Source organism: Suncus etruscus, chromosome 6 (genome assembly GCF_024139225.1).
Source record: "Suncus etruscus isolate mSunEtr1 chromosome 6, mSunEtr1.pri.cur, whole genome shotgun sequence".
NCBI classification, from domain to species: domain Eukaryota; kingdom Metazoa; phylum Chordata; class Mammalia; order Eulipotyphla; family Soricidae; genus Suncus; species Suncus etruscus.
In genome coordinates, this window is record NC_064853.1 from 75,336,525 (window position 1) to 75,363,512 (window position 26,988).

General features: G+C 36.4%; 1 protein-coding gene across 1 annotated transcript in view; it reads right to left on the reverse strand.

The window, feature by feature from the left end:
• Window positions 1-26,988, reverse strand: part of MACROD2 (mono-ADP ribosylhydrolase 2) — a 2,173,194-nt gene that overhangs the window by 203,090 nt on the left and 1,943,116 nt on the right. Inside the window, exon 11 of the mRNA XM_049774344.1 lies at window positions 26,648-26,731. Coding sequence (XP_049630301.1) covers window positions 26,648-26,731 — 84 coding nt within the window. The remainder of the gene's footprint in view (window positions 1-26,647; window positions 26,732-26,988) is intronic.

Consider the following 26,988-nt stretch of genomic DNA (forward strand, 5'->3'; position numbering starts at 1 on the left):
AAATAAATAAATAAAGAGATAGTTGGAGAGTGGCTTCGTGCAAGGAATAAAACCCGTACATTTTTGAAGCATTTTGCATAAAAACATTATTTATAGTCACATGATTTAAGACTGTATATTCAGACATTGTGGTAAATGGTGCACATGACTTATCTCACTTAATTCTTACCATAGGAATCTGAAAGTCATTCTTTCTCATTTTTTAAAGATAAGGCCATTGTGGCTTATAAAAAAGTAATGAATATCCCCCATATTGTACCAGGACCAAACAGATATATGATCACTAAGTAGTAAGCTAGACACAGAGGGGACCACTTGTCCTGGCAGCCCTGGGGTGAGGGTGGGGAATATGGATGGAGGGAGGACTAACTTGGTGAAGGGAATTCCCCTGATTCAATGTTAATATGTACCTAAAATACTATTGTGAAAGATATGTAAGCCAATATGGTCAAAATAAAAATCATATTAAAAATACCCCCATATCCTTTATGGTCAAGTAAAGATTTAGACTCAGTTTAACCATTGTAAAATTTTTTCCATATCCTGATTCTCCCTTTCTTTTGAGCACTTGGAAAACATCTAACACACTTATTTATTTCTGGATAGTTTTGACTTACAATGACCTTCACCTCCCCAAAATAAGTATTAAGAAAGTAATAAAAATTGTTCTGGTACAGATATAGGTGTGGTCAAATAACCTAAGATTTGAGTTTCTTGGGACTATTCTGCGCCTAGGGGAAAGGCATTTTCAAAAACTAAATTGCACATAAGGCAGGGAAATACTAAAAAAGAAAGGGATTAATGGGTTTTCTGTAACGGTAACTACTGCATTCTGCTTTCAGAAGAAATGTTTTATTACTGTGTTCTTTGCTCTTTTAGTCCCTAAAGAGCACTTTCAAGAATGATTTATCTTAATTTGACTTTATTTCCAGGAAAGCAGCAGTACACCTCATTCAAGAAAAATGATTTACAGTCAAGGTAAATTCCCTTTGTTCATTTGCTTATTCGTTTGTTCATTCATTTGGTTCACTACAAATATTTACCGAGTGCCTGGTATTAAAAATGTCATTTCTCTAAACTATTCTCAACCTTCTCGCTTATAAAGGTAAATATATATGAGACTTTATATTGGCATTTGTGCTCAGGATATGCATTTTTATAATGTACTGAGTACTTTGACCAGAGTTGAAGTTTAGTAGTAGGAATATCTATTACTTTGGAAATGAAAAGTAGCCAACTTTCAGTAAAAAAATTTTATTTAACATAGGAGCAAAGAATATTCAATAAAAGAAAAAAGACACAAATAAATGTATTCCATACTTATGCATGTTATTATTTTCATGAAACATTTTTAAAATGTCCTTTCTCAGCTTAAGCTTAGATTTTAACTGGTGAAGGTTCATAATTCTGTTAGAAGGCACCTATTGAAGGAATAATGGCAAATGCAGAAAAATAGCAAGAGCTAGATGATCAGAAGTGCTTTGGTACAGAGAGAGGAGAAATTATGCACTTCCATAAGAAAAGAATCACTTTGTAGGAAAAATCAATTTTCCCTAGCTCTTTAATTATTTTCCTCCTCAGGAAACTAGTCAGACTTCCTATCTGCTTGATTTTAAAATACCAGTTAGGGGCTGGAGCAATAGTACAGTGGTAGGGTGTTAGCCTTGCACACTGCCAACCCAGGACAGACTCTGGTTTGATTCCCTGCATTTCATATGATCCTGAGTCTGCTAGGAGTGATTTTTTAATGCAGAGCCAGGAGTGCCAAGTGCTGACAGGTGTGACCAAAAAAAAATAATAGTATAATTTTACTGGACTGAGTCACATTTCAGTTCTAAACTCAGACTGTTTAAAAAAGAATTTTTTATTCTTTGAACAGGAAAAATAGATATTTATAGCTATAAAATAAACCATAATAGTGACTATGATAGCAGCTATACTTTCTGAATTACCACTATATAAGCTCATGTTAAGTTTTGCCTTTGTCTTTAATATCTTCATACTTCAAATGCTTGCCTGAATTCTGGAAAAGATTATTATTTTTTTTGTTTTATATTTGATGCTTAACTGAAGCAAAGCTTGGATTCAAATCCAGACCTGGCTATCACTGTAGCCACTTATCTTTTTGCCAATGCCCCCTTTTATTCCCCACACCTGCCAATGCGTCTTAATCAAAAAACAATCAAGTTATTTTATGAAAATAGCATGGTTGTCACATAGTTAAGTTTATTCATGATTATTTGTTGATTATAATGTTTATTTTATATCTGGGCTTATTATTCCATGTGAGATAATCACAATCTTTTGTTTCAGGACTTTATTTGCTTTGTATTCCCAGCTCCAATAAACATTCATTTTGCATACCTATAACCTCCTTAAAGGCATTTTCTGTTAGTCAGGACAGGCGACATTTTAATTATATTTCACGGGTAACAAATTTTTGTGGACAATAACCTAGACTACTTCAAAACTGTCCTTGTAAAACTCAGTGTTTTGCACTAAATGGAATCTAATGCTGTGTTGTCTTACACAATGATAACACTGAAATGACAAAGCCTAGAATTTACCATGGTAAGATTGATGTCTGAGTTTCAAAATCAAATCTTAAACTATATAACTTGGCTTATTTTCATCACAGCTAAGGTGTGTTTTGTAAAATACAACCCGAGGAAATCTTGACCTGAAAAAAAACAAGACTGGAGGGTCCTGATTATTGAAATGCAGACCTGGTAAAATGAATAGAAAACTAAGCAGTATATGAGGTCCAACTTTCCTAATTAAATGAATAGTAGATAAGAAAAATGAACAGCAATTGAATACCAAGTGGACTGAAATTCCCTCTGGATGCCAATATATAAACACCAGGCTTCTAAAGACAAAGTTAACATACAATGCAAAGAATTTCCCAGTGTAAATAGAAGCTCAAATTTCATAGTGGCCTGGGGCTGCCATTTAAAATGAATTAATTCATAAACAGTACTGTGGTATTCTTTTTACCCACTGTCAAACAACTTGGAAAAGTTGATTTTTTAAAAAATGCTATTTTTAAAAGCACACAAGCACATTTTAGAAGCACAATTCATGTTGGTTTTCAAGGTACTCTTTTGTATTAACAGTATGATTTACTTTCTGAAAATTCAACTCAGTGGTAGGATCTCTATCTATAAGTCTTGTTTTCTCTGAACACATTTCAGCCACAGCAGTGCTTGTCTTGCACTCTACAACTGCATTTTTTTTGCCTAGGTTTCTACCTCTGATGTTATATCACTTCTTCCTTTACATGATTTTCCTTGTATTTTATTTTTTGCTTTATTCTACTTCATTGTCCTGCATCTCTTCCTGGTTGGGTGCACCCTATTTTCAACTTTTTTCCCACCCCTCTATTGATCTAGTGGTAATTATTTTCTGAAAATCCACTTTATTCTTTTATATCAAAACAAAGAGTGCGAAGGGGTCATTGATAAGTAAGTAGCTGTTTAGTCATTTTACACGATGTCCTCTTAACTGCTTTGTGTCTCTGAGATAACAAAGACACAATAGTTCATCAATCAATATTTTCAGATGATAAAAAATGTTCAGCAGCCAGTCTTTTTTTTTTTAGGGGGCACACCCTCTGACGCTCAGAGGTTACTCCTGGCTATGCAGTCAAAAATTGCTCCTGGCTTGGGGAACCATATGGGACGCTGGGGATCAAACCAAAGTCCATCTTAGACCTGCCTCATAAAAGGCAAACACCCTACTGCTGCGCTATTGCTCTGCCCCTCCTCAGCAGCCATTCGTACTGTCTGCTATTTATTTCTTTTGGGTAACCAACTCCAACTCTTTTTTGGTTTCTATATAGCTGACTAATCTCCCCCACCTTTGCATTTTCAAGTTAGTTATGTGATGTAGGATTAGTTAGATCCTCACAAGAACCTTGATTGATTGATTCCAAATTAAGCTGGTGAAATTGAGATAAATATAACTCAACATCAGCTATTTCTTTCTTTTTTTATTGTGGCCAAAGTGAATTACAAATCTTACACACTGATATTTAAGGTACACAGTGACAATAAATGAGGGCCTTTCCACCACCAGTTTTGTTCTTCCTTCATCCCTATTCCCAAGCATATATCCCTTATCTCCCTCCTTTATCTCCCAGAATGCTAGTATAACTGAAAGCATATATATTAACACTAATGTACCATTCTTTTTACAGATATTTTTTACTAGTGGTTTCTTAAAGATTTAGAGTCAAAGGAGCACTGTAAAAACAATGTTAGAGTGGCAATTATCGTTTGCATGGGCCCACCAAAATATGGGGGTCATGTAAAGGAAAAACTTTGGCCTAAGTACAAGGAGACCCTACCCCTGAAGTTTCCTGACATAAGACCATTTCTAGGTTCCAGGCAAACTAATTTGTCCAATCCAGGTCATTGTTTGTAGTGCCTATACAGTTATATTTTTCACATTCTCTGTTGTTGGTATCATGTTTCTGTATTGAAGATTCTGGAATCTGTATATCCTACATTGAAGTTAGGATGGTGTGGAGCAGAGTCTAATTTTAACTCACAACTAAAGGGCAATGCAGAAAGCCCTGTCCAGTACGCAGGTCATTGTTGTTTAAATCTTCCCAGTGTTAAGGGAAGACTCTTTTGAGTAAATCTATGTCAAAGCAGCAGTAGGGTCTTCCCTGGTAGAGGATTGCTTCCAAGTGATGTTATAGACAACTTTGGATGTTTCATAGATGGCTTCCCTGGTTCAGGGGTGACTGGAAAATGCCCAAACCTTTGAGGCCTGTTCCAGGTTATCATGTCATTGTTCAGGGTATAAGGTTCCATTGCACCACAAGATTTGTGTGTTCTCATCTCTATTAGATAAGATCTTATTTGTATGTATAGAATTTTCCATTTTAATGTGCCCATGCAAACAAGGAATAATGCCACCTGGCATTATCAGCGCATAAGGAGGCCACAAGAACAAGTCCAACAATCCCCGTGACCTGGTTCAAACATAAGCATTAAACTGAGGGACTCTTTCAACAAAATTCCTTATTGATCAGTTCACAATGTGAAAAAAAGATAAAAAGTGGGGAAAATAAACAATCTAACTTAAGACAGTGGGCACAATTGTCACTGTTTAAGAAAATTTGTGTGTTCCCATCTCTATCTCTATAAGAACATGTTTGTATATAATTTCCCATTTTAATGTGCCTATGCAAAGGAAGAACAGTATCACATGGCAAGATTGGTGCCTATGGGGATGCTAGAACAAGTCCAACAATCCAATTGACTTGGTTCTTATATAAACGTTAAATGAAGGGACACTTCTACAAATTTCCTTATTTAACAAATAACAAAGGGAAGGAAAGATAGAGAGGGACTCTTTCACCAAAATACCTTATTGAACAGTCCACAAAGAGGAGAACACCATCTATTTCATTGGAGCAATTAAGAAAGAATCACATCTTTTTCATTGGGGTTGATGAAAAGATAACTGGTGGATAAATTTAGTCCAACAAGAAGAAGATGTCTAAAATGCAGCTGAACCACGAGAACCAAAAAAGATTGGTGGAGCGAGGGATGCAATCCTAGAGAATTTGATGCAACATAACCTGGAATGTCTAAATTCATATTTCCATAAAGGAGTTTGAGTTGTTTTCTATCCTTAAGCTATAATTTCTATCCTATATAAGTAATGTGACACATTGCTCATGGTGTCATAATGCTTTGCATATCAGCAACATCCTAAGAGCTTTAAAAATGACTGGATTAAAAATATCCTGGTTGGTGTAATCTAATGACAGTGGTCATTATTTCAAAATCTTAGCAATACTGCCATGATAAAAAAAAAAGGTACTTGTTGAATATATCATAATATAGGAAGATACTTTTCAAGGAGAGCGATCTAGGAAATTATGTGTATCTTTTAATCTATTGCTATCATTTTTATATCTCCTACCTTTTGAGTTTCACATTCTTATTTCCTCACCCAAACTGTGTCTTTGAGATGAATGGTGGGGCATTTTGGTGAGTGTGCATGAGCGGTTTTTTTTTTTTCCACTTGGCTTCAGTACAAACTCCAACTTCCTATTACTCTTCAGATGGCAAACAGTCAAACTGAAAATTTCTATACACAAAGGAAGAATAATTCTTGAATGTACACAGTACCACTGGAGACTTGAAGATCACCTTTGATTTAGTAGAGCCACATAGAGCAATGTGATTGCTCAGCAAAAGGAACTAAATAGAGTCAGCAAATTTTATTTAAAAATAGTTTTAAGCAGGAAACAGAAGTGGTAATTATAGCTTGGTATAATTGAACTGAACCTTTCACAATATCATTAAGAACATATAGGTTTATTCTTCAAAAGACAGAGACAAGACACTTACTAGGGTCAATCAAAATATACAAAAACCCAAGTTTGCTTTTCCCTCTTTATCTCCATACTTTTAAGTTACTTAATAAATATTTAGACTCCCATACCAAGTATTTCTCTCTTCTTGCTTTTTTTGGTAGACATCAGAATTTTCTTTAGATTCTCATACCAAATATTTTTTTAAATAAGCTACCTTTGCAGGTAAAATGCATGTATATTGGAGAATGGAGCTTATTATATTATGAAAATAATCTAAAAATGATGGCATCAGTTCATAACCCATCCATATATTTAAAATTGTTGTGACACACTCTCAAAATGAGCAATAAAATCAATATTCTTCCGCTTGAACATGGTGAATTTGTTAGTTATCTTAACTGAAAAATGGTGTGGCCAAATTGATAATTAATGACTTTAAAATATTGATTACTAAATGGTGCTGTGAATTTTCATAGGTTCTTAGTCTTGGAATAAGCACCTTTTTAGCCAAGTCAATATGCCTAGAGTCAGACTCTTGGAAACTCTGTTGGTGGCTTTTATAGAGACTCACCAATGAAAAAAATGTTCAAAGGTCACAAGCTATTTAGGCCTTAGAGGGTCTAAATTTTTTAAGTTTAGGATTCAAAAAGTGAATAAGAGAACATCTGGTTGATTCCATATCTTAATTTCTGAGCTACTCATAGCTTAGTACTGAATGAAATAGAAATGAGCTATTCATGCTGTCTGTCAAGCTTGCAAATTTGTGGGAAAAATAAATATAATTATTTTAAGCTAATAATTTTTAGGATGATTCATATGGAGCCATATGACATGGGGCATTATTTCTTATTGCTTCTTAAGAGCACTAACTTGTGGAGAGATAAGTCTTTTACGTTAGGCCTCATGTCATCCAACTGTAACTTAATCACAGTTTTAGCTCTCCAAGAAAGGGAACCCTAAATCAGTCAGTCAGTCAGTCAGCAATCACTGACATGCATTAGTCAGACTTCTGCCTGACAAGTCTCTGCTGTCCCCTAAAGGACAGTAACCTTAAAATAACCAACAGGCTCACTTTTCCTGCCACAATTCCTTATGTCAGCTCCTTCAACCTATAAGTCTTTCATTTTGCATTGTTCTTCAGAGGCCCTTCCTAGATATTAAAATGACTGTGACCCAAATTTTGAATCATTAAATAAAGTCCTTGAGGTTTCTAAAAATTTACCAGCTAACTTTTGCTCCCCGCTCCCATAGGAATAAATGAAGAAGTCTAAAGAAAAGAGAAAAAAAAAGATAAAATGTGGTAGAAGAGGCACTGTGATTGGGAGATTTGGTGATATAAATGACCACTAGAGAAGAGGCCTCCTACTTAAAGAGATCAGTGAAAGTTCTGCAAGAAGCAGAGTTAGTATTTTCAAAAAAAGTATATAGAGTTTTATAAAGGGATATTTTAAAAATCAGGGGAAAAAAAAAAACAAGAGAAACCTTCTGAGAGAGTGAAGTTGTCTAGGACCAATAATAGAGGGGAATCACGAGTAGCTCAAGATCTGAGAGATAGAAAGAAAGACTAAGTGGACCAGAGCAATGTAATAGAGTTGATCTCAAGGGATAAACAAAGGCAGCTAGGAGAGCTCAAAAGACTAGAATACAGACTGTGCATGGATGAATGAAGCCTTGAGTTCAAACCCAGCACAATCATTACCATTCTGACTGTGCACTCACAAATCAGGCCTGTGAATACCTGGCTAAGCACAGAAAGTAGATCCTATAGACCTCAAAATAGCTGCTGAGGACCTCCTCACAAAATGTCATTGAACATATGGGACTTATTCAAGTTCATGTTATCTACAGAATCATTGGATCCTATGATTAATCCAGGAAAATCTATTCGGAGGAGATTTGCAACAAAATAATTGTTCACAATCACAGAAACCATACCATAAGCCCAGATGTGATCTTTGTCTTGTGATACTTTTTAATATAGACTGCACAAATATTAGAGTCATGCTCAGTGTTTACATAACTCTTCATCAATTTGTTAAATTTGGTATTACGCAATGAGTAAGCAAAATTGACCAAAGGCTGCATTCATGCTTTTAGAAACTCTAAATATCAGAGAGCTGAAACGAACATCTTAAATAGTCCAGACACGAAAAGTATCTTTCACGTGTATGTCAAATATGCTACCCATGCAAAATGTTTTTAAAATAAAGAGCAAGTGCACAAAAATGGCGCTCCAGAGATGGATTGTATCTAGTCAGAAAGCAGTATTTTGATTTCGTGAAGGGCTGCAACGAGGGCTCAAAATCACATTTTTAGCATTCACTATAAGTGACAGCTTTAGACTGAAGCAAAAAAAGTTCCGCTGAGAGTAGCAGTTTGCAACTGTTCACTAAGCACCCAGGAAAATAGCTCCACTTTTTTTTTTTTTTTCGGTTTTTGGGCCACACCCGGTGACGCTCAGAGGTTACTGCTGGCTATGCGCTCAGAAGTCACTCCTGGCTTGGGGGACCATATGGGACGCCGGGGGATCGAACCGCGGTCCGTCCAAGGCTAGCGCAGGTAAGGCAGGCACCTTACCTCCAGCGCCACCGCCCGGCCCCAATAGCTCCATTTTTGCCCCACATTCTGTATCAGTTTCTCCAGCCCTACATCCCTTTCCTCCCAAATCCTGTAACTACTTTCCTTCTGCTAAGCAGCCAAGATTGTTACAGATCAATGGGGACTTCTCAGCATGAAGAATTGTGAAATGATTCAAGGAGCTCTGCTAGCATTTCTGTCCAAGGAGAATAGAGTACCCTGGCTTTCTGTGTCTCATGCTTCAAGAACTGTGATCCCTGGAGGTGAAGTCATTTCCTAAGACTGCTTCTGATATGTCTCTGGAATGACAAGAGTTAGGAGAGAACAGGCATGCTTGAGCACGGCATTAGGAAGGCTATGGCCCAGGTCCAGACCATTCAAGTATCGGTAGACAGTTTTAAAACTCTCCCTGGTGTAGTAAAAAGAGCACAACTTTGTTTCACTCACAATTAGAAATTTGAAATATAATGGTCAAATCCTAATGTGAAAATTCAATAGTGTTCAAGTAGGTTTAGAAAAGCCTTCAAGACAAAACAAAATACGTTTCAGCTGAAAAATGAGCATCTAACATGTCTCCAATGTCCTATAGTCATCGTGTCAGTAGGGGAGGAAAAAAAAACGCTCTAATATTTTAGTTCTCGAAGCCCAGGGGCTGAGTTTTCAACATAATAAAGACAAATGCATCCAAGGGATGTATATTTTTCTCCATTTTGAAAATCCTAGTAGAGAAATATTTAGATATATTTGTCTGATTTACCTACAAAAAAGACTTCAGATAGTTATTTTAAAAAGGCATGCTTTGATAAACTGCTCGTTTCCTCTGTTTTTTAAATAGCTAGCTTAGAATCACCTTTTATATGAGTCCTCAAGACGATTTTGGAGGACTTTAAAAAGAAATTCTTCCCATCTGTGAAATAAGTGGGTTGCTCTAGATGTTCTCAGAGGCCTATTCGGTTTTTAAAACCCATAATTCAGTGCTTTTGAATTAAGAAGGGAAATATTTACTGGGCATGAGAGAAAGAGCTCATATAGAAGCAATGCCATGAATATGATGGTTATGTAGAATTATAGAATTTGATATCTCAAGAGGACTTCAGGGATGAAGGATTTGATCATGTGTCTAAGGGAAAAATAGGATCCAGGTGTACTGATTCTGTGTTTGGAACTTTCCATTTGATTTCAGCTCTATTTCCCTTTTCTTTCTTTCCCCCTAATTTCCCCATTTCCTTTATATATTTTTTCTTTTCTTCTTCCTTTCATCCTTTTTTTCCTTTTGTGATGGGAGGGTATTTGACCACAGCTACATTTAAGGCAAAATACCTTAACCGCCGCACTATCTCTCCAGACACATTTTTTCTTCCTTTTTTTCTCTTTTTCCCTCTTGGACCTTATAATCATAAATGACAACAAAGAATGATAGATAATTCATTAATTGGGAACTTGATGGCTGAATACAAAAAAAAACAAACAAAACATTGCTTATGGGGAAGAGAAACTATATTGAAATCTGTAGTGGATAAGTAATCTTTTTCAGCTACATTCTGTTCTCTCCATTATTTATGTAATTGAACTTTTTTTTCTCATTATTTTGGTACATACAATGAATTATTCAAGGTTTACTACTGAGTATATATTAGAGATTATTTGTGGAAAGCTTGGGGGACTACTTTTGGTGCTAGAGGTTGAACCAGAAATGAAAGTAAGCACACTTCCCACTGTACTTTCCCTACTTTTCTTTGGAATCTAAGAGCAATTTCTTCATAATTGGCAATTTACTTTTGGTAGTTAGAAATATGGTCACAACATTGGCTGATCTGGCCATCGTGGAATAATACCAGCATGAGGTACCCAGACAGATGATGGTACATAGGTCTGGAAAGAATTCTTTTTCTTAGCAAGTTTAGCAAGCAGGGCACAAATTTTATTCTAGATTTATTAGTTTTGAAGATATTTAAGACAGCCTTGAGTCTATATTACTTTTAAAGGTCCTCTTATGATAAAATAAATTATTACATGTATCACAGGAGGTACCCTAAAAAGATAATTTGTGGGTAAAAAAATGCAAAGATGTTCACGCTGTCTGTACTTTGGTTGAACATCCCTGTTACAAGCCAAGAGCCATAGTAATGGGATTCCAACCAGGGTCAATTATGTGCAACGCAAATTGGTGTTCTATCTTTATGGATTTATGTGTCCTCACATAGTTTGGTTACACCCTGTCTTCACTTTGTATGCACCTCCCTGGACCAAACTAAGATTTTAGGATATGTCCTGTAGCCATAATAATGAGGTTGTTATTATGCTTGTGCCCCAGCAATACTTTCTTATGAAGCAAATTAATGATGAATCTGTAGTAATAATGATATATAAAAACAGGCTCTTGGGGCCTGGAGCTTGCTTAAAGTTTCATTCAGGTGCTTGCCTAGCCTAGGCCCACAGGTCTTCAACTATTATATTATGTTTTGGCCCTCCTGTCATAGATTTTCTTGGTGTGCTTGACTACAGAAAGACACATTAAAACAGTCATACGTAATATCAGAAAATTCTATCTTTATCCATAAAGTATGTCTCAAATCAGACCATGCCTCACTGTTTCTATACTCTGCTGCTTGGGGAAAAACATCATAATTTCTTGCTTCAAGAAATGATTAAGAAAAGAGATGATCAAGAAAAATGATCAAGAAAGTAGTGGAGACAGAGAAATATCTTGGAAAGCTTGACTTAATATAAGGAAAATTAAGCTTATTAAAGAGAAGATAGACTGGGAGAAGTTCTATTTGAGAAAAGAGTTAATGTGGTGGATAGACAGCCTAGAATAGTGCATGAACCTCATGGAGAAATGAAACAATAATAACAAAGTAGGAGAATCTCACAATACAAATGAAATTTATTTCAATATGAAAATTAGTTTATGTTAAAAATCCATAGAGATATTATAGAAATTTGCATTGCAAATTTTGACCCTGCTTGGAAACCCAGTACCATATATGGTGCAAGGTCTCCTAGCATAGCTGGCTGTAATTACCTTGGAGGGTGGGGAAAGAGAGAGAGAGAGAGAGAGAGAGAGAGAGAGAGAGAGAGAGAGAGAGAGAGAGAGAGAGAGAGAGAGAGAGAGAGAGAGAGAGAGTGTAAGCATTAATAAACAAGTTTCAGAGCTTTTTGTGAAAGGGAGAATTTCCTATTTCAAATTCATATATACCCTGATTTTTCTATCTCAATATTGTGCCAGGTGGTTTCCATTTATCATTTTGTTTACATTTTCCTAAAATTTTACAAGGTGGGTTTTTTTCTCTCCATTTAATATGAAGACATTGTGTTTAAAGTTAGAAAAATTGCCTAAGTAGCTAGCAAAACCTGAATAATCAAGAGCTCTGTTCACACTAATATTGAATGGTTTTTCTTAAAAAGCAGGAGGAATCATATATGTTATCATCTAATTAAAAACAGAGAAAGAAACATTATTTTTTTGGATTCTAAATTTGACATTGCTCTCTGACAGTATTAGCAAAGGAAAAAAAACCCCCAAGACAGTAAACATATATCAGAAGAATGATATGTAAAGTGAAGCAAATAAAGTCCTAGTTGGTTTTCTTAATTAAACTTTCTATTTCTTTTTTTTTTCTTCTTTATTTGAACATCTTGATTACATAAATGATTGTGAATAGGTTTCAGTCATGTAAAGAGCACCCCCTTCACCAGTGCAACATTCCCACCACCAATGTCCCCAATCTCCCTCCATCCCACCCTACCCCCACCTGTACTCCAGACAGGCTTTCCGGTTCCCTCATTCAATCACTTGATTATGGTAGTTCTCTGTGTAGTTATTTCTATAGCTGTACTCACCACTCTTTGTGGTGAGCTTCATGGAGTGAGATGGTGTTCCAGCCCTCCTCTCATTGTCTCTGAGGATTGTTACAAAAATGACTTTTATTTATCTTAAAACCCATAGATGAGTGAGACTATTCTGTATCTCTCTCTCTCTCTCTCTCTCTCTCTCTCTCTCTCTCTCTCTCTCTCTCTCTCTCCCTCTGACTTATTTCACTCAGCATGATAGATTCCATGTACATCCATGTATAGGAAAATTTCATGACTTTGTCTCTTCTGACGGCTGCATAATATTCCATTGTGTATATGTACCACAGTTTCTTTAGCCATTCCTCTGTTGAAGGGCATCTTGGTTGTTTCCAGAGCCTGGCTATTGTGAATAGTGCTGCAATAAATATAGGTGTGAGGAAGGGGTTTTTGTATTGTATTCTTGTATTTTTACAATATATCCCTTGGAGTGGAATAGCTGGGTCAAATGGGAGCTCAATTTCCAGATTTTGAAGGAATCTCCATATCGCTTTCTATAGAGGCTGTATTAGGCAGCATTCCCATCAGCAGTTGATAAGAGTTCCTTTCTCTCCACATCCCCTTCAGCACTGATTGTTCTCATTCTTTGTGATGTGCGCCAATTTTTGCAGAGTGAGGTGGTATTTCATCATTGTTTTGATTTGCATCTCCCTGATGATTAGTTATCGGAGCATTTTTTCATGTGCCTTTTGGCCATTTGTATTTCTTTTTTATCAAAGTGTCTGTTCATTTCTTCTCCCCATTTTTTGATGGGATTAGATGTTTTTTTCTTGTAAAGTTCTGTCAGTGCCTTGTATATTTTGGATATTAGCCCATTATCTGAAGGGTGTTGGGTGAATAGTTTCTCCCACTCGGTGGGTGACTCCTGTCTCCTGGGGACTATTTCTTTAGAGGTGCAGAAGCTTCTCAGTTTAATGTATTACCATCTGTTGATCTCTAATTCCACTTGTTTGGAAAGAGCAGTTTCCTTCTTGAAGATGCCTTTAGTCTCAATGTCATGGAGTGTTTTACCGACATGTTGTTCTATATACCTTATGGTATCCGGTATGATATCAAGGTCTTTAATCCATTTGGATTTTACCTTCGTACATGATGTTAACTGGGGTTCTATGTTTGCTTTTTTGCAAGTGGCTAACCAGTTCTGCCAGCACCACTTGTTGAAGAGATTTTCCCTGCTTCACTTAGGATTTCTTGCTCCTTTGTCAAAAATTAGGTAATTGTATATCTGGGGAATGTTCTCTGAGAACTCAAGCCTATTCCACTGATCTGAGGGTCTGTCTTTATTCCAATGCCATGCTGTTTTGATAACTATTGCTTTGTAGTACAGTTTAAAGTTGGGGAAAGTAATGCCTCCCATTTTCTTTTTCCCTAGGAGTGCTTTAGCTATTTGAGTGTGTTTACTGTTCCAGATGAACTTCATAAGTGTTTGATGCACTTCTTTGAAGAATGTCATGGGTATTTTTAAGGGGATAGCATTAAATCTGTATAATGCTTTGGGGAGTATTGCCATTTTAATGATGTTAAACCTGCCAATCCATGAGCAGGGTATGTGTTTCCCTTTCCATGTGTCCTCTCTTATTTCTTGGAGCAGGGCTTTATAGTTTTCTTTGTATAGGTCCTTCACGTCTTTGGTCACATTGACTCCAAGATATTTGAGTTTGTGTGGCACTATTGTGAATGGGATTGCTTTCCTGACTTCCAACTCTTTCCTATCATTATTGGTGTATAAAAAGGCCATTGATTTCTGTAGGTTGATTTTGTAGCCTGCCACCTTGCTATATGAATCTATTGTTTTTAGAAGCTTTTTGGTAGAGTCTTTAGGGTTTTCTAAGTAAAATATCATGTCATCTGCAAACAATAAGAGCTTGATTTCTTCCTTTCTTATCTGGATTCCCTTGATATCTTTTTCTTGCCTGATCGCTATAGCAAGAAATTCCAGTACTATGTTGAAGAGGAGTGGTGAGAGCGGACAGCCTTGTCTTGTACCTGAATTTAGAGGAAAGGCTTTTAGTTTTTCTCCATTGAGGATAATATTTGCCATTGGCTTGTGGTAGATGGCTTCAACTAGATTGAGAAAGGTTCCTTTTATTCCCATCTTGCTGAGAGTTTTGATCAAGAATGGGTGTTGAACCTTATCAAATGCTTTCTCTGCATCTATTGATATGATCATGTGATTTTTATTTTTATTTTTCTTGATGTTGATGTTGTGTATGATGTTAATAGATTTATGGATGTTAAACCATCCTTGCATTCCTGGGATGAGACCTACTTGGTCGTAGTGTATGATCTTCTTGATGATGCATTGGATCCTATTTGCCAGGATTTTGCATCAGCATTCATCAGGGATATTGGTCTGTAATTTTCTTCTTTGGCAGCATCTCTGTCTGGTTTTGGTATCAAGGTAATGTTGGCTTCATAAAAGCTGTTTGGGAGTGTTCCCGTTTTTTCTTTTTTTTTTTTTTTCTTTTTTGGTTTTTGGGCCACACCCGTTTGATGCTCAGGGGTTACTCCTGGCTATGCGCTCAGAAATCACCCCTGGCTTGGGGGGACCATATGGGACGCCGGGGGATCGAACCACTGTCCGTCCTATGCTAGCGCTTGCAAGGCAGACACCTTACCTCTAGCGCCACCTTCCCGGCCCCTGTGTTCCCGTTTTTTCAATTTCATTGAAGAGCTTGGCTAGGATTGTTAGTAGCTCCTCTTGAAAGATTTGAAAATATTCATTAGGAAATCCATCTGGGCCTGGGCTTTTCTTTTTTGGCAGATGTTTGATTACAGTTTCAATTTCCTCAGTAGTGGTGGTGGTGTTTAGATACGCTACATCCTCCTCACTTAAATGTGGAAGGTTATAAGTGTCCAAGAATTTTTCCATTTCTTCTAGGTTCTCATGTTTTGTAGCATAAAGTTTCTTTTTTTTTTTTTTTTTTTGTGGTTTTTGGGTCACACCCGGCAGTGCTCAGGGGTTACTCCTGGCTCCATGCTCAGAAATTGCTCCTGGCAGGCACAGGGGACCATATGGGATGCTGGGATTTGAACCGATGACCTCTTGCATGAAAGGCAAACGCTTTACCTCCATGCTATCTCTCCAGCCCACATAAAGTTTCTTAAAGTAGTTTCTTATTACCCTTTGGATCTCTGCAGTAATTTGTCGTGATCTCCCCATTTTCATTTCTAATACGGGTTATCAGATTTCTCTCTCTCTCTCTTTCTTTGTGAGTTTTGCCAATGGTCTATCAATCTTGTTTATTTTTTCAAAAAACCAGCTTCTGCTTTCGTTGATCTTTCGGATTGCTTTTTGGTTTTCCACTTCATTCAGTTCTGCTTTCTGCTCTGTTATTTCCTTCTGTCTCCCTATTTTTGGTTCCTTTTGTTGCTCATTTTCTAATATTTTGAGCTGCGTCATTAAGTTATTCAGGTATGCTCCTTCTTCCTTCCTGATGTGTGCTTGTAGAGCTATAAATTTTCCTCTCGGGACCGCTGTTGCTGTGTGCCATAGATTCTGGCAGTTTGTGTCTTCATTATCATTTGTTTCCTGGAAAGTTTTCATTTCCTTTTTGATTTTATCTCAGACCCACTGGTTGTTCAGTAGCAGGGTGTTTAATTTCCAATTGTTAAAGTTTTTCTTCTGTGTGGCTTTGTAGTTCACATCTAATTTCAGAGCCTTGTGGTCAGCAAAGGTAGCCTGCAAAATTTCTATCCTCTTGATTTTATGGAGGTATGTTTTATGTGTCAGCATGTAGTCTATCCTGGAGAATGACCCATGTACATTGGAAAAAAATGTGTATCCAGGTTTTTTGGGATGGAGTGTCCTGTATATATCTACTAGTCCTCTTTCTTCCGTAACTCTTTTCAGGGCTAGTATGTTTTTGTTGGTTTTCAGTCTGGTTGACCTATCAAGTGTTGATAGGGCCATGTTGAAGTCTCCCACAATGATTGTGTTATTATTGATTTCTTCTTTCAGATTTGTCAGTAATTGTATTAGATAATTTGCTGGTCTCTCATTGGGTACATATATGTTTAATAGTCTGATTTCTTCCTGTTGAACATATCCCTTGATTAGTACAGAGTGTCCACCTTTGTCCCTTACCACTTTTCTGAGTATAAAGTTGGAGTCATCAGATATTAATATGGCCACCCAAGCTTTTTTGAAGGTGTTGTTTGCTTGGATGATTTTCCTCCAGCCTTTGATTTTGAATCTATGTTTGTTCTGACTATTCAGTTGTGTTTCTTGTAGGCAGCAGGTTGGATTCATCTTTTTGACCCATTTTGCCACTCTGTGTCTTTTAATTGGTGAATTTAGTCCATTGACATTGAGGGAGATGATTGTCATGGGATTTAATGTCATCTTTGTAGATAAGTTTGCTGTGTTTGTTGGTCTCTCTTGTCTTATAGTAGACCTGTCAGGTTTTCCTTTGAGGCTGGTTTATCATCTGTAAAGTTTCTGAGCTGTTGTTTATCCATGAAGCTGTGTATTCTTCCTTCAAACCTGAACGTGAATCAGGCTGGGTGCAGTATTCTCGGTGAGGCATTCATTTCATTCAGTCTTGTCACAATATCCCACCACTGTCTTCTGGCCTTGAGAGTTTCTTGTGACATGTCTGCTCTAAGTCTTAGGGATCCTCCTTTGAATGTAATTTCCCTTTTTTATCTTGCTGCTTTCAGTATTCTATCTCTATCTATGGGATTTGTGATTGTAACGAGGATGTTTCTTGGGGTGTTTTTCTTTGGGTCTCTTTTAGCTGGTACTCTTTGGGCATGCAGGGTTTGATTGCATGTAGTCTTTAACTCTGGGAGTATCTCTTTGATGATGTCTTTGACAGTTGATTCTTCCTGGAGATCTCCTTCCTGGGTTTCTGGGACCCCAATGATTCTTATGTTGTTTTTGTTGAGTTTATCAAAGACTTCTATTTTCATCTGGTCGCATGCCTTGTGTACTTTTTCCATTGCCTGTTCGTTTGTCCTAAGGTTCTTTTCCAATTTCTTCTGTTGTGTTGAGTTTTTCTGCATCACATCTTCCAGTACTCTGATTCTCTCCTCAGCTGCTGATACCCTGTTGGCGAGACTATCCATTGAGGTTTTCAGTTGAGAAACCATGTTTTTCAGATCTGGTATTTCAGTTTGGAGTTTTCTGATTTCTGTCTTTGTGTTCTCTTCAGATCAATCTATGCTTTTTTTTGAGTTCTACGAACATATTCCATATTTCTATTCTAAACTCCTTATCTGATAGGTTAATCAGGTGGTTGGAATTTATTAGGCCATCCGAGCTTTTGTCTTCATTCTCTGTGGATGGTGTTTGCCTGCGAGGTTTCCCCATTGTCACATTTGTAGTTTGGTTTTTCCTGCGTGTTGTGGTGGGGTTCATTGGTTAGAAAGAGTGTGCGGCCGCTAAGCGAAGCTCTTCTGCTGCCTCTAGTTGACAGTCCTCAGAGTGAACAAAGGCACAGCAGGGCAGAGCCTCCACAGGCCTGGACAGCAACCCCCGCAGCAGCCAGAATGTACTCACTCAGCCACTTCAAAATGCAGTTTTTTGGGGGTGTGCTCCCTAGGCCTCTGAAGAAACGTTTGGGGATTCAGAAGCACAGGCACAGGCAGACAGCGTAGAAGTTTCCCCTGAAGTCCTCAGAGTGAACTAAGGCACAGCAGGGCGGCAGAGCCTTCACAGGCCAGAGACCTCAGCTTATTGGACAGCGACCCCCGCAGCCAAAAAGTACTCACTCAGCCCCTTCAAATGCAGTTTTTTTGGGGTGTGCTCCCTAGGCCTCTGAGGAAACCTTCGGGGATTCAGAAGCACAGACACAGGCCAGAAAGAAACATTATTGATCCTTTTTTTACTTTGGGACATAACTCACTACTTGGATTTCCTAAATCCCATTTAAAATTTTGAGCTGATCTGATAACTGAACTCCATGGTTAGAACCACAACGCTCATCAATGAGTAAATGAGGACATCTCGATTAAAATGAAAATAAATTGTATGGGCCCTTCTATCAGTTGTGGCAGGGAATAGACCAGACTGACCCTGAATAAGCAAAATCAAGCAAATTAAAGCAAGATGATAATATATGTTTCTATTGTAGACTGACTTTTACTGTGAAAATTTTCATTTTTACTTAAAGGCTTTTCTTATAAGAAAGCAGTGCTGCCTCAGACCTGCATTTTTTTTCTTAAAAAAAAAGCTGGTCAATCAACTGAGCTTGTTTGAGTGATGGCAAAGTCAAAATTATGACTGCCTGATTTTACCCTTCACTGAACTTGTCAAAAAATTAAATTAAAGATCATGCTTATGAATATAATGCATGAACTGTTGCATGGCAGTCTGAAAGACAGAATGTCCCTTCTGTCCAGCCACTCAGAAAACAACATGTCACATAATCCTTTAATATTCAGACAAAATAATAGGGCAGAAAGAAAATTCTGCCTCTCAGACAACACCAAATGCATTCTCCCAATAGTTCACATGTTAAGAAAATCTGTCAGCAAAAGCAATACTAATACTAATACTCTAATAACCCCTCTAATATCAATATTAGAACCCTCAAACATTTATGGTGCTTTATAATTTCCAAAAAATGTTTCTACATATAATTGCATCTGAGCAGAAATCATTAATATTTTAACATGCACGACAGGGCTACTTGATTTAGTAACACCAGGTTCCAGTTTCCTGAAGAATGAGCATCCTATGTAGGCTTGTTGAATATTCTATTTAGAGGCAAGTCAGAGTGCTGGCACTTTCTGTAAAAACATGAAGGAAAACCAGCATTCATTACAAGACACCAAAGATTTTAGAGATTTAAGTCTGGAGAAAACTACTTCTCTAAAAGTGTGCCTGAAATTATAAAGCAGGAAGTCTATACTTTAATGAAAATGTATTTTTATAATGAAAAATATTCCTAGCATCTATATTAACATTGTTTCATTCCACATAAATTAGAGATTAGGATATTAAACTTTCCAAAATATGTTCTTGCCACTTTCTCTACTCTTCCAAGTGATCACTTGTGTAGATCCTAGGTGCATATAACATGGTTTTTATATGTGTATATTTATGTATATATATGTATAGATATTGGTATGTGCTACTAATCTAACCAATTCTAACCTAATTTTTGAAAACATGGTTGAACTGGTGCTTTTTTTATTTTTGCAAGGCAACTCTCTAGAAATTAAAATGAGGAGGGATTGACTCAATATCAGTAAGCACTCAATGTCAGTAAGCACTAAAATTATTTTATTTTAGTAATTTGTCAGCCCCAAATGATTTAAACTCTAGGAGTTGTCAAACTTGAGTGTGCAGTTAAATAAATATCCTCAGGCTTCTAAAATAACAACATATTACACTTTAGTTCAGTATCATTTTAGAAAATCTGAGATGGGGTTTAAAAATCTGTACTTTGAAAAAAATTTTATCAAATCACTGTGATTAAAAAGTTATAAATTTATTCATGCTTAAGTTTCAGGTGTACAATATTCCAGTATTAACCTTTTAAGGAGTGTTCACTTCCCTACACCAGTGTCCATAAATTTTTCAGTGTCCAGCCTGCCACTATGACAGCCTGTTTTTCCCTTTTCTACTCTCAGTACTCTCAGTTTTAGATATTCAGTTTAAAATACTGTTATTATAGATGATCATATATGCCAACTTACCTCCACTGAGCTCTTAGTCCTAGTCCAGAGAGGCCACTCTCCCGTGTCATGATCAGAACAGTCCCTTTCCTTACTTCTGCATTTCCACCAACTCCCCAGCCCCCATGTCAAGCTTCCTACTAAGGACCAGTTTTCAAACTTTTCATTTCTATTGCCGTTGGGCTTTTATATACCCTACTATGCATTTTTCTATCCTGCAGAGAAATGAGATTGTTCAGTATCTGATTCATTTCACTAAGCATGATACTCTCCAGATGCATGAATGTACCAGCAAATTGTATGACTTCATCTTTTCTTATGGCTGAATAGTGAGAATCTGTATTTCTAATAAGTTCCCAGTTGACTTATGATGTTCAAGAATTTCCAAAACCAAAAAAAAAAAAAAAGAAAAAAGAAAAGATTATGAATTAACTATCATTATTTGAAGCATATTAAGACTGTGTTAAGCACAGAGGAGAAACCGTTTTGGTCCTAAAAATAGTATAGAATCTAACTAAATGTGTTCCAGTACTGAAGTAATAATAAAGCAGAAATATTTCTTGATTTTTCTGATCCTTAAACATGTACTAACATGGGAATAAAGTTAAGTAGCAAACAAAATAAAACACAAATAAAACTCAAAGACAAATACATAAAGTTGTAGAAATAAAAACTATAATATTTGAATTGAGAAATTTAGTGAAGAGACAATTCTCAACTCAAAGTCTGATATTTTTAAAGTATCAATTGAATGACAGATTAAAAAATAACCAGGAAACATAGAAGATATATTAAAAAAACACACATAAAAAGCTTCATAATATAGGTTAAAAATCTCGAGGGACATAAAAAGAAAAATAAATGGTATGGAAGAAGCAATATTTGTGACACTATAGATTTATAATTTTCAGAGCTAATGAAAAAATGCAATTTCCCATATCTTAAGAATAGAGATAGGAGGCCGGAGAGATAGCATGGAGGTAAGGAGTTTGCCTTTCATGCAGAAGGTCATTGGTTAAAATCCTGGCATCTCACATGGTCCCCTGTGCCTGCCAGGGGCTATTTCTGAGCAGGAGTTCCCTAAGCACAGCCAGGTGTGGCCCAAAAACCAAAAAAAAAAAAAAAAAAAAGAATAGAGATAGTTCTAAGAAGAATCAATAAAAACCCACATGAAGAATGACAAAGTTTTAAGAATAGATTGTCAAGGCAGCCAGAAAAAAATAGACAGAATAAAATGTATAATGTATACTGACTGTTTTCTTCTTAACAACTACATCATCAATAGGATTATTGAAATATATCTTAAAAATTAAACAAATACTGCTCATTCACTTTGAATTTTACCCAATAAAACTCCCATTTTAAAAGGAAGAATAAGGGTCCAGAGAAATAGTACAGTGGGCAGGGTGTTTGCTTTGCACATGTCTGATCTGGGCTCAGTCCCTAGCACCCCATAGGAACACACAAGTACCACCAGAAGTACAGGTATTCTCTGAGCACAGAGCCAGGAATAAGCCATGAACACAGCAAGGTATAACCTCTCCCAAATAAAACCACACACACCTACAAATAAGAGAAGAAAAATGTAAAGAAATAAAGTCTTACTGGCTTTACTAAATGATATGTTCATAAGGATTTTCTAACAAAACAGTAGGAAAGGTTTTAAGAAAAACCATAATCTATTACATGTACTAAATTTTCTATAATTACATCCTCTCTTTTTTCATTTTTTATTTGAGGAGGGAAGGAAGGAAGGAAGGAAAGAGGGAGAAGGGAGGGAAGGAAGAAAGGAAGGAAGGAGGAAAGGTAAGAAGGAGAGAAGGAAGGAAGGAGGGGAGAAAAGGAGGGAGGGAAGGAAGGAAGGACGAAAGGAGGGAAGGGAGGAAAGGAGGGAAGGAAGGAAGGAAGGAAGAGAGAAGGATGAAAGGAAGGAAGGCAGGAAGGAGGGAGGAAAGGAAGGAAGGAGGGAGAAAAGGAAGGAAGGAGAGGAGGAGGGAAGGAAGGATGAAGGGAAGGAGGGAGGAAAGGAAGGTAATTACATCCTTTTAATTAAAATTTTCCTGGACAAAAACTGATGTTAAAATTGATGCAACAAGTATTAATCTAGGTGTCTTTTTAAAAATAATCCTGTCTAATATTTTGCTGGTTTCGAGAAAACTTCAGAATTTATTTCATATTCTACATAATCAACTAATCATCTCAAATTATGAAGCATTTTGTAATTGGCATAGTGCTTATTGGGTCAAATAAAAACTACTTTTCAATCAAAATAACACAAATAAAACTATATCCCAAAGTCCACAATAAAAATGCAAATTTATTCATTTGGAAATTATTCAATTTAATTTTGACATTCAGCACTTTAATGAAATATCAAAGGAATACTGGTTACTAACAAATTTCAAAAAATCAGACTGTAGTGAACATAGAAATTCCTTTTATTTATTTATTTATTTGTTTATTTTGGTTTTGGGTTACACGTGGCAGCACTCAGGGCTTACTCCTGGCTCTATGCTCAGACATTGCTCCTCGCAGGCTCAGAGAGCCATATGGGATGCCAGAATTCTGCATGCAAGACAAACACCTCACCTCCATGCTATCTCTCTGGCCCCCGAGAAATTCCTTTTTTTTTTTTTTTAACAGAATAAGCTTTAGTTTCTAGAAATTAGGAATAGAAGAGAATGGGAAAAAAGAGAAAGGAATGAAAGAGAATGGGAGAATAAATGGAAAAGAATGGGACAAAAAGTAAAAGCCTGAAATGAATAATGTGGACTTCGGTAAGTCAGAAAACCATTTGCAGTTTACACTTCTAAAAGAATAGAATGAAAAAATTTGGACATATAATCTGAAAATTCATCTCTGGATCTGAGTACAGTATTGATGGTTTCGTATGAAGGAAAATCTAGGAGAGTTTGTTTTCTAACTCCATTCTCATGACCCTCTTAGAATATCGGGTAAATCAGGATGAGCAATAGTTTGGGAAGGGAGAAAGGGGCAACTAAACCTTGGGGCCAAGAGAGAAATGAAATGAGGCCAAATGTGGGGAGTTAAACTGAGTGATCTATAAATTATGATATAAGAATCTCTTCCTACTGAAACAGTTTAAGAAAGATGATCAAACTAGAAAAGAACTAGTTCTAAAATAAGGAGGAAGGTCATACATTAGTCCTCTACAGAAGGAAACAACATTAATTTGCTATGAGAGCAGGACAAGATGGTTATGGCCCTTTGAATATCAGAGGAAATAAAACATATAAAGCAGCTTAATACATAAATTTAGGCAAGAAGTGTATTTTTTTAAGATGAACTTACTGATGTAAATATAGGTAAGTGAACTATGCATATTTATAGCATCACCAATTCCAGCTATGCTGGATTCTGCTATTTTTATTTTTAAATGATTTTTTGTTTTGTTGCCTCAGACCTGGTGATGTTTTTGTAGTTTTGTAGTCAAGGATCACTCCTGATGAACTCAGGAAATATGGGGTCACAGGAATTGAACCTGGGTTGTCTGTGTGCAAGGCATGTGCCTTACCCACCACACTGACTCACATTTTGTGACTTTTCTCACTTTCCACCTATTTTATTTTTTAATTCTTGTCTGTGAAGACAATTTTTGAAAGTCTTCCTTAGCTAAGTTTTCATGTTTAGAATCAGTAGCATCTACATTCAATTGAGTGTGTCACGCATAGATTTTCCCTAATAACAAATAATGCATGAGGATGACTTTTTTGTGTGTATAAGAACAGATTACAAGATGACATATTGGGATTGATGAATCTATTTATTTAATCATATTGAATTTTGTAATTATGTTCTTTTTAATTAATAAATTTTAATTGAATCACCATGAGCTATATAGTTTACAAAGTTGATAATGATCCAGTGTCAGTCATGCAATGTTCCAATACCCGTCACTGGTGCACATTTCCCACCACCACAGTTTTTAGTTTCCCTCTTGCCCTCCGCTCCTCAACCTAGATTCCAGGCATTTCATGTTTTCTCCTTCTCCTCCGCCTCCTGTTTCTCCTCCTCCTCTTCCCTTCTCTCTCCTCTTCTCTCCCTCTCCCTCCCTCTCTCTCTCTCTCTCCCCACCCCTTGCTCTCAGGTGTTGTCCAAAGTGATCATTTTCAACTATCGTTACCATAATGGTCTTTATCTACCCTAACTGCACTTTCCCCCAACCTCCACTTTTATGACAAGCTTCCAACTATAAAATACTCTTCTTGGCCCTTGTCTCTATGGTCTTTAGGAATACCTAATGATGTTTTTACACGCCAAAACATGTTTTGTAAATCCTTTAACACACTCCAAGGAATAACCTGGTAGGATCCCCTTCATATTTCAGGTGGCAGGGCATCTGAATGACATGTCCCAACATGTCCCACCACATGACTCAGAAACACATCTTTACATCTAGGTCAGTCATTGGATGGAAATCACTAAAGGGGTAGAGCCTCTCCAGAGAATAGGCGATTATTGCTGTACCCCTAATTCATTTTCCAATAGTAGCCTGAAGAGATTGTTCAGAAATGACCTAATTACACCAGGAGATGGTGACTCTCCTAATCAGATACCATTTTGAGCTGCTGACTTCCCTACTTCCAAGTATTCTTTTTGGAATGATTCTAACTTTCCTAGCACTAAAATTTCCATTAGGAGAGTTTGGCAAGATTATTAACAAGATCTTGATTACATGACTAATGGTAATGCTTGCTAATGAAAATCCAGGCAAAGTGGTAAGCACTTAACACTTACTATTTCTCTGATTTCTTGTGAATTATAAATGCTTATTATTACCCAGAGGGCAGAGTACATTATCTGCTGTGATCTCCTCAATAAACTTCATTTTTCATTTACAAAGAAAGGGGAGAAAATATCTCTTGTCCAGTCTCAGATCCATCCTTTTCATATACTGAATTTACTAGGGCAAATCTATACATCCTCCTGTGTGGGTGGAGATTTCCATATTCAGGATTTAACTATTTTTAGGAAGTGCACATGGTGCAACATAATCAATAATAAACTACTGCAGGTATTTTTCAAGTCTTTCTTAGACTGTTGTCTTCTTCATTAATTCTGAACCCAGGTGTGAATAAAATCAGAATCATTACCGTTTGGAATTCTGACACAAAAATGTTGTGCATTCCCAGTAAGTTCTACCTTCAAGAAAGGTACTGGGAAGTTTATTTACAGCAACTCTTGGTCACTTTTTGAAGGTTCACTAAAACATGATGTCCTTGACAAGGCTATAGTCTTTCCAAGTTGTTTGCAAAAAGCAAGAAGAAATAGAAGAAGCCGATGCTTTCTTCCAAATCTGTGATGGTTGAAAGTCTCCTCTTTTAGAAAGGAATGTCTACTAGTGTCTTTCTTTGTGACTATCTCCCCAGATATTTTCAGACTGAAGTTATTCCTAGAAAATGTATCTTTCTTTTCTGTTTTTACGTACTTAGGATTTAACTTTTGCTACGTTCCCAATATCTCATCACAGTCATCTCCCCTTTATAAATTTCTGGAACTTCTCATTATCTCAGCATCTCCTTCCCGGGAGACTCAACTTTACATTGTCAGTATTAGTATATTCTCCATTTTACAGTGAATAAATGGGATTCCCAATTCATCCCACAAAAGCAGGGACATAAGTATGTTATTTTAAAATTAAAATTTTTAAAATTAAAAATTCTTAAGTGATAGAATCACTTTCAAAAATCTACATCTTAAAGGGATAATAGGAATACATTATACCAGTATTAGAAAAGAAAAACACAGTCATTTCTTCATAAAAAGTAACCCAATTGAAATCCATGTAATGACTAAATTCAAGGACATATGGATTCAAGAAAGTAGAGGAGAACATTGAAGTCAGGAAGTTTTTCCAGCATTCATTGCTGAAAGTTGATTATTAATTTTGGACTCACAATATGTTGATGAAGATAAAACAACTCATTTCAGAGCACCTAATTTATAAACATCAATCACAACTTTGCAGTAAAACTTAAAAAAAATAACCTCACTGTGAAAGTGGTTTTTTGTAATTCAGTCTTCTGCATATATATCTTATACAAAATAAAACCCAAATCTTATTTTGTCTATATTTTCTGAGACGTTTCCATGTTATGTATATGTATGAAATGGCTATGGGAATTTTGAATCTGAGAACTACCTGACCATGAGCATAAAAGCAAGGCTTTACAATTAAAACAAAAGAAAATCCCCCCCCCCCCTTTTTTTAAAGAATGCAATTATAGCACTTACCCTCACTAAATCCCTTGGAACTTTCTGGCTTCTTGGCTTTGCTCTTCTTGTGGGGTGGAGAGAGGCCTTTGGGTTCTAGACCTTCTAGAAGTAAAAAAGATTTAATATATTCTAACTTGAATATTTACAAACAATTAATTCAAAATTAATCTGAATTTTAAATCCAAACTACTAAGAAAATCCAAACATATAGAATCATAGATTTACCCATCATCACAATGGAACTACAGGTTAACAAAAATCTGACTTTCTATTGAGCACAAACTTAAAATGGTACTTTTATTTAAAATCCATTCAAATGTAAAATATCTCTCCACCAGGCAATCCTTAATTATTCATAG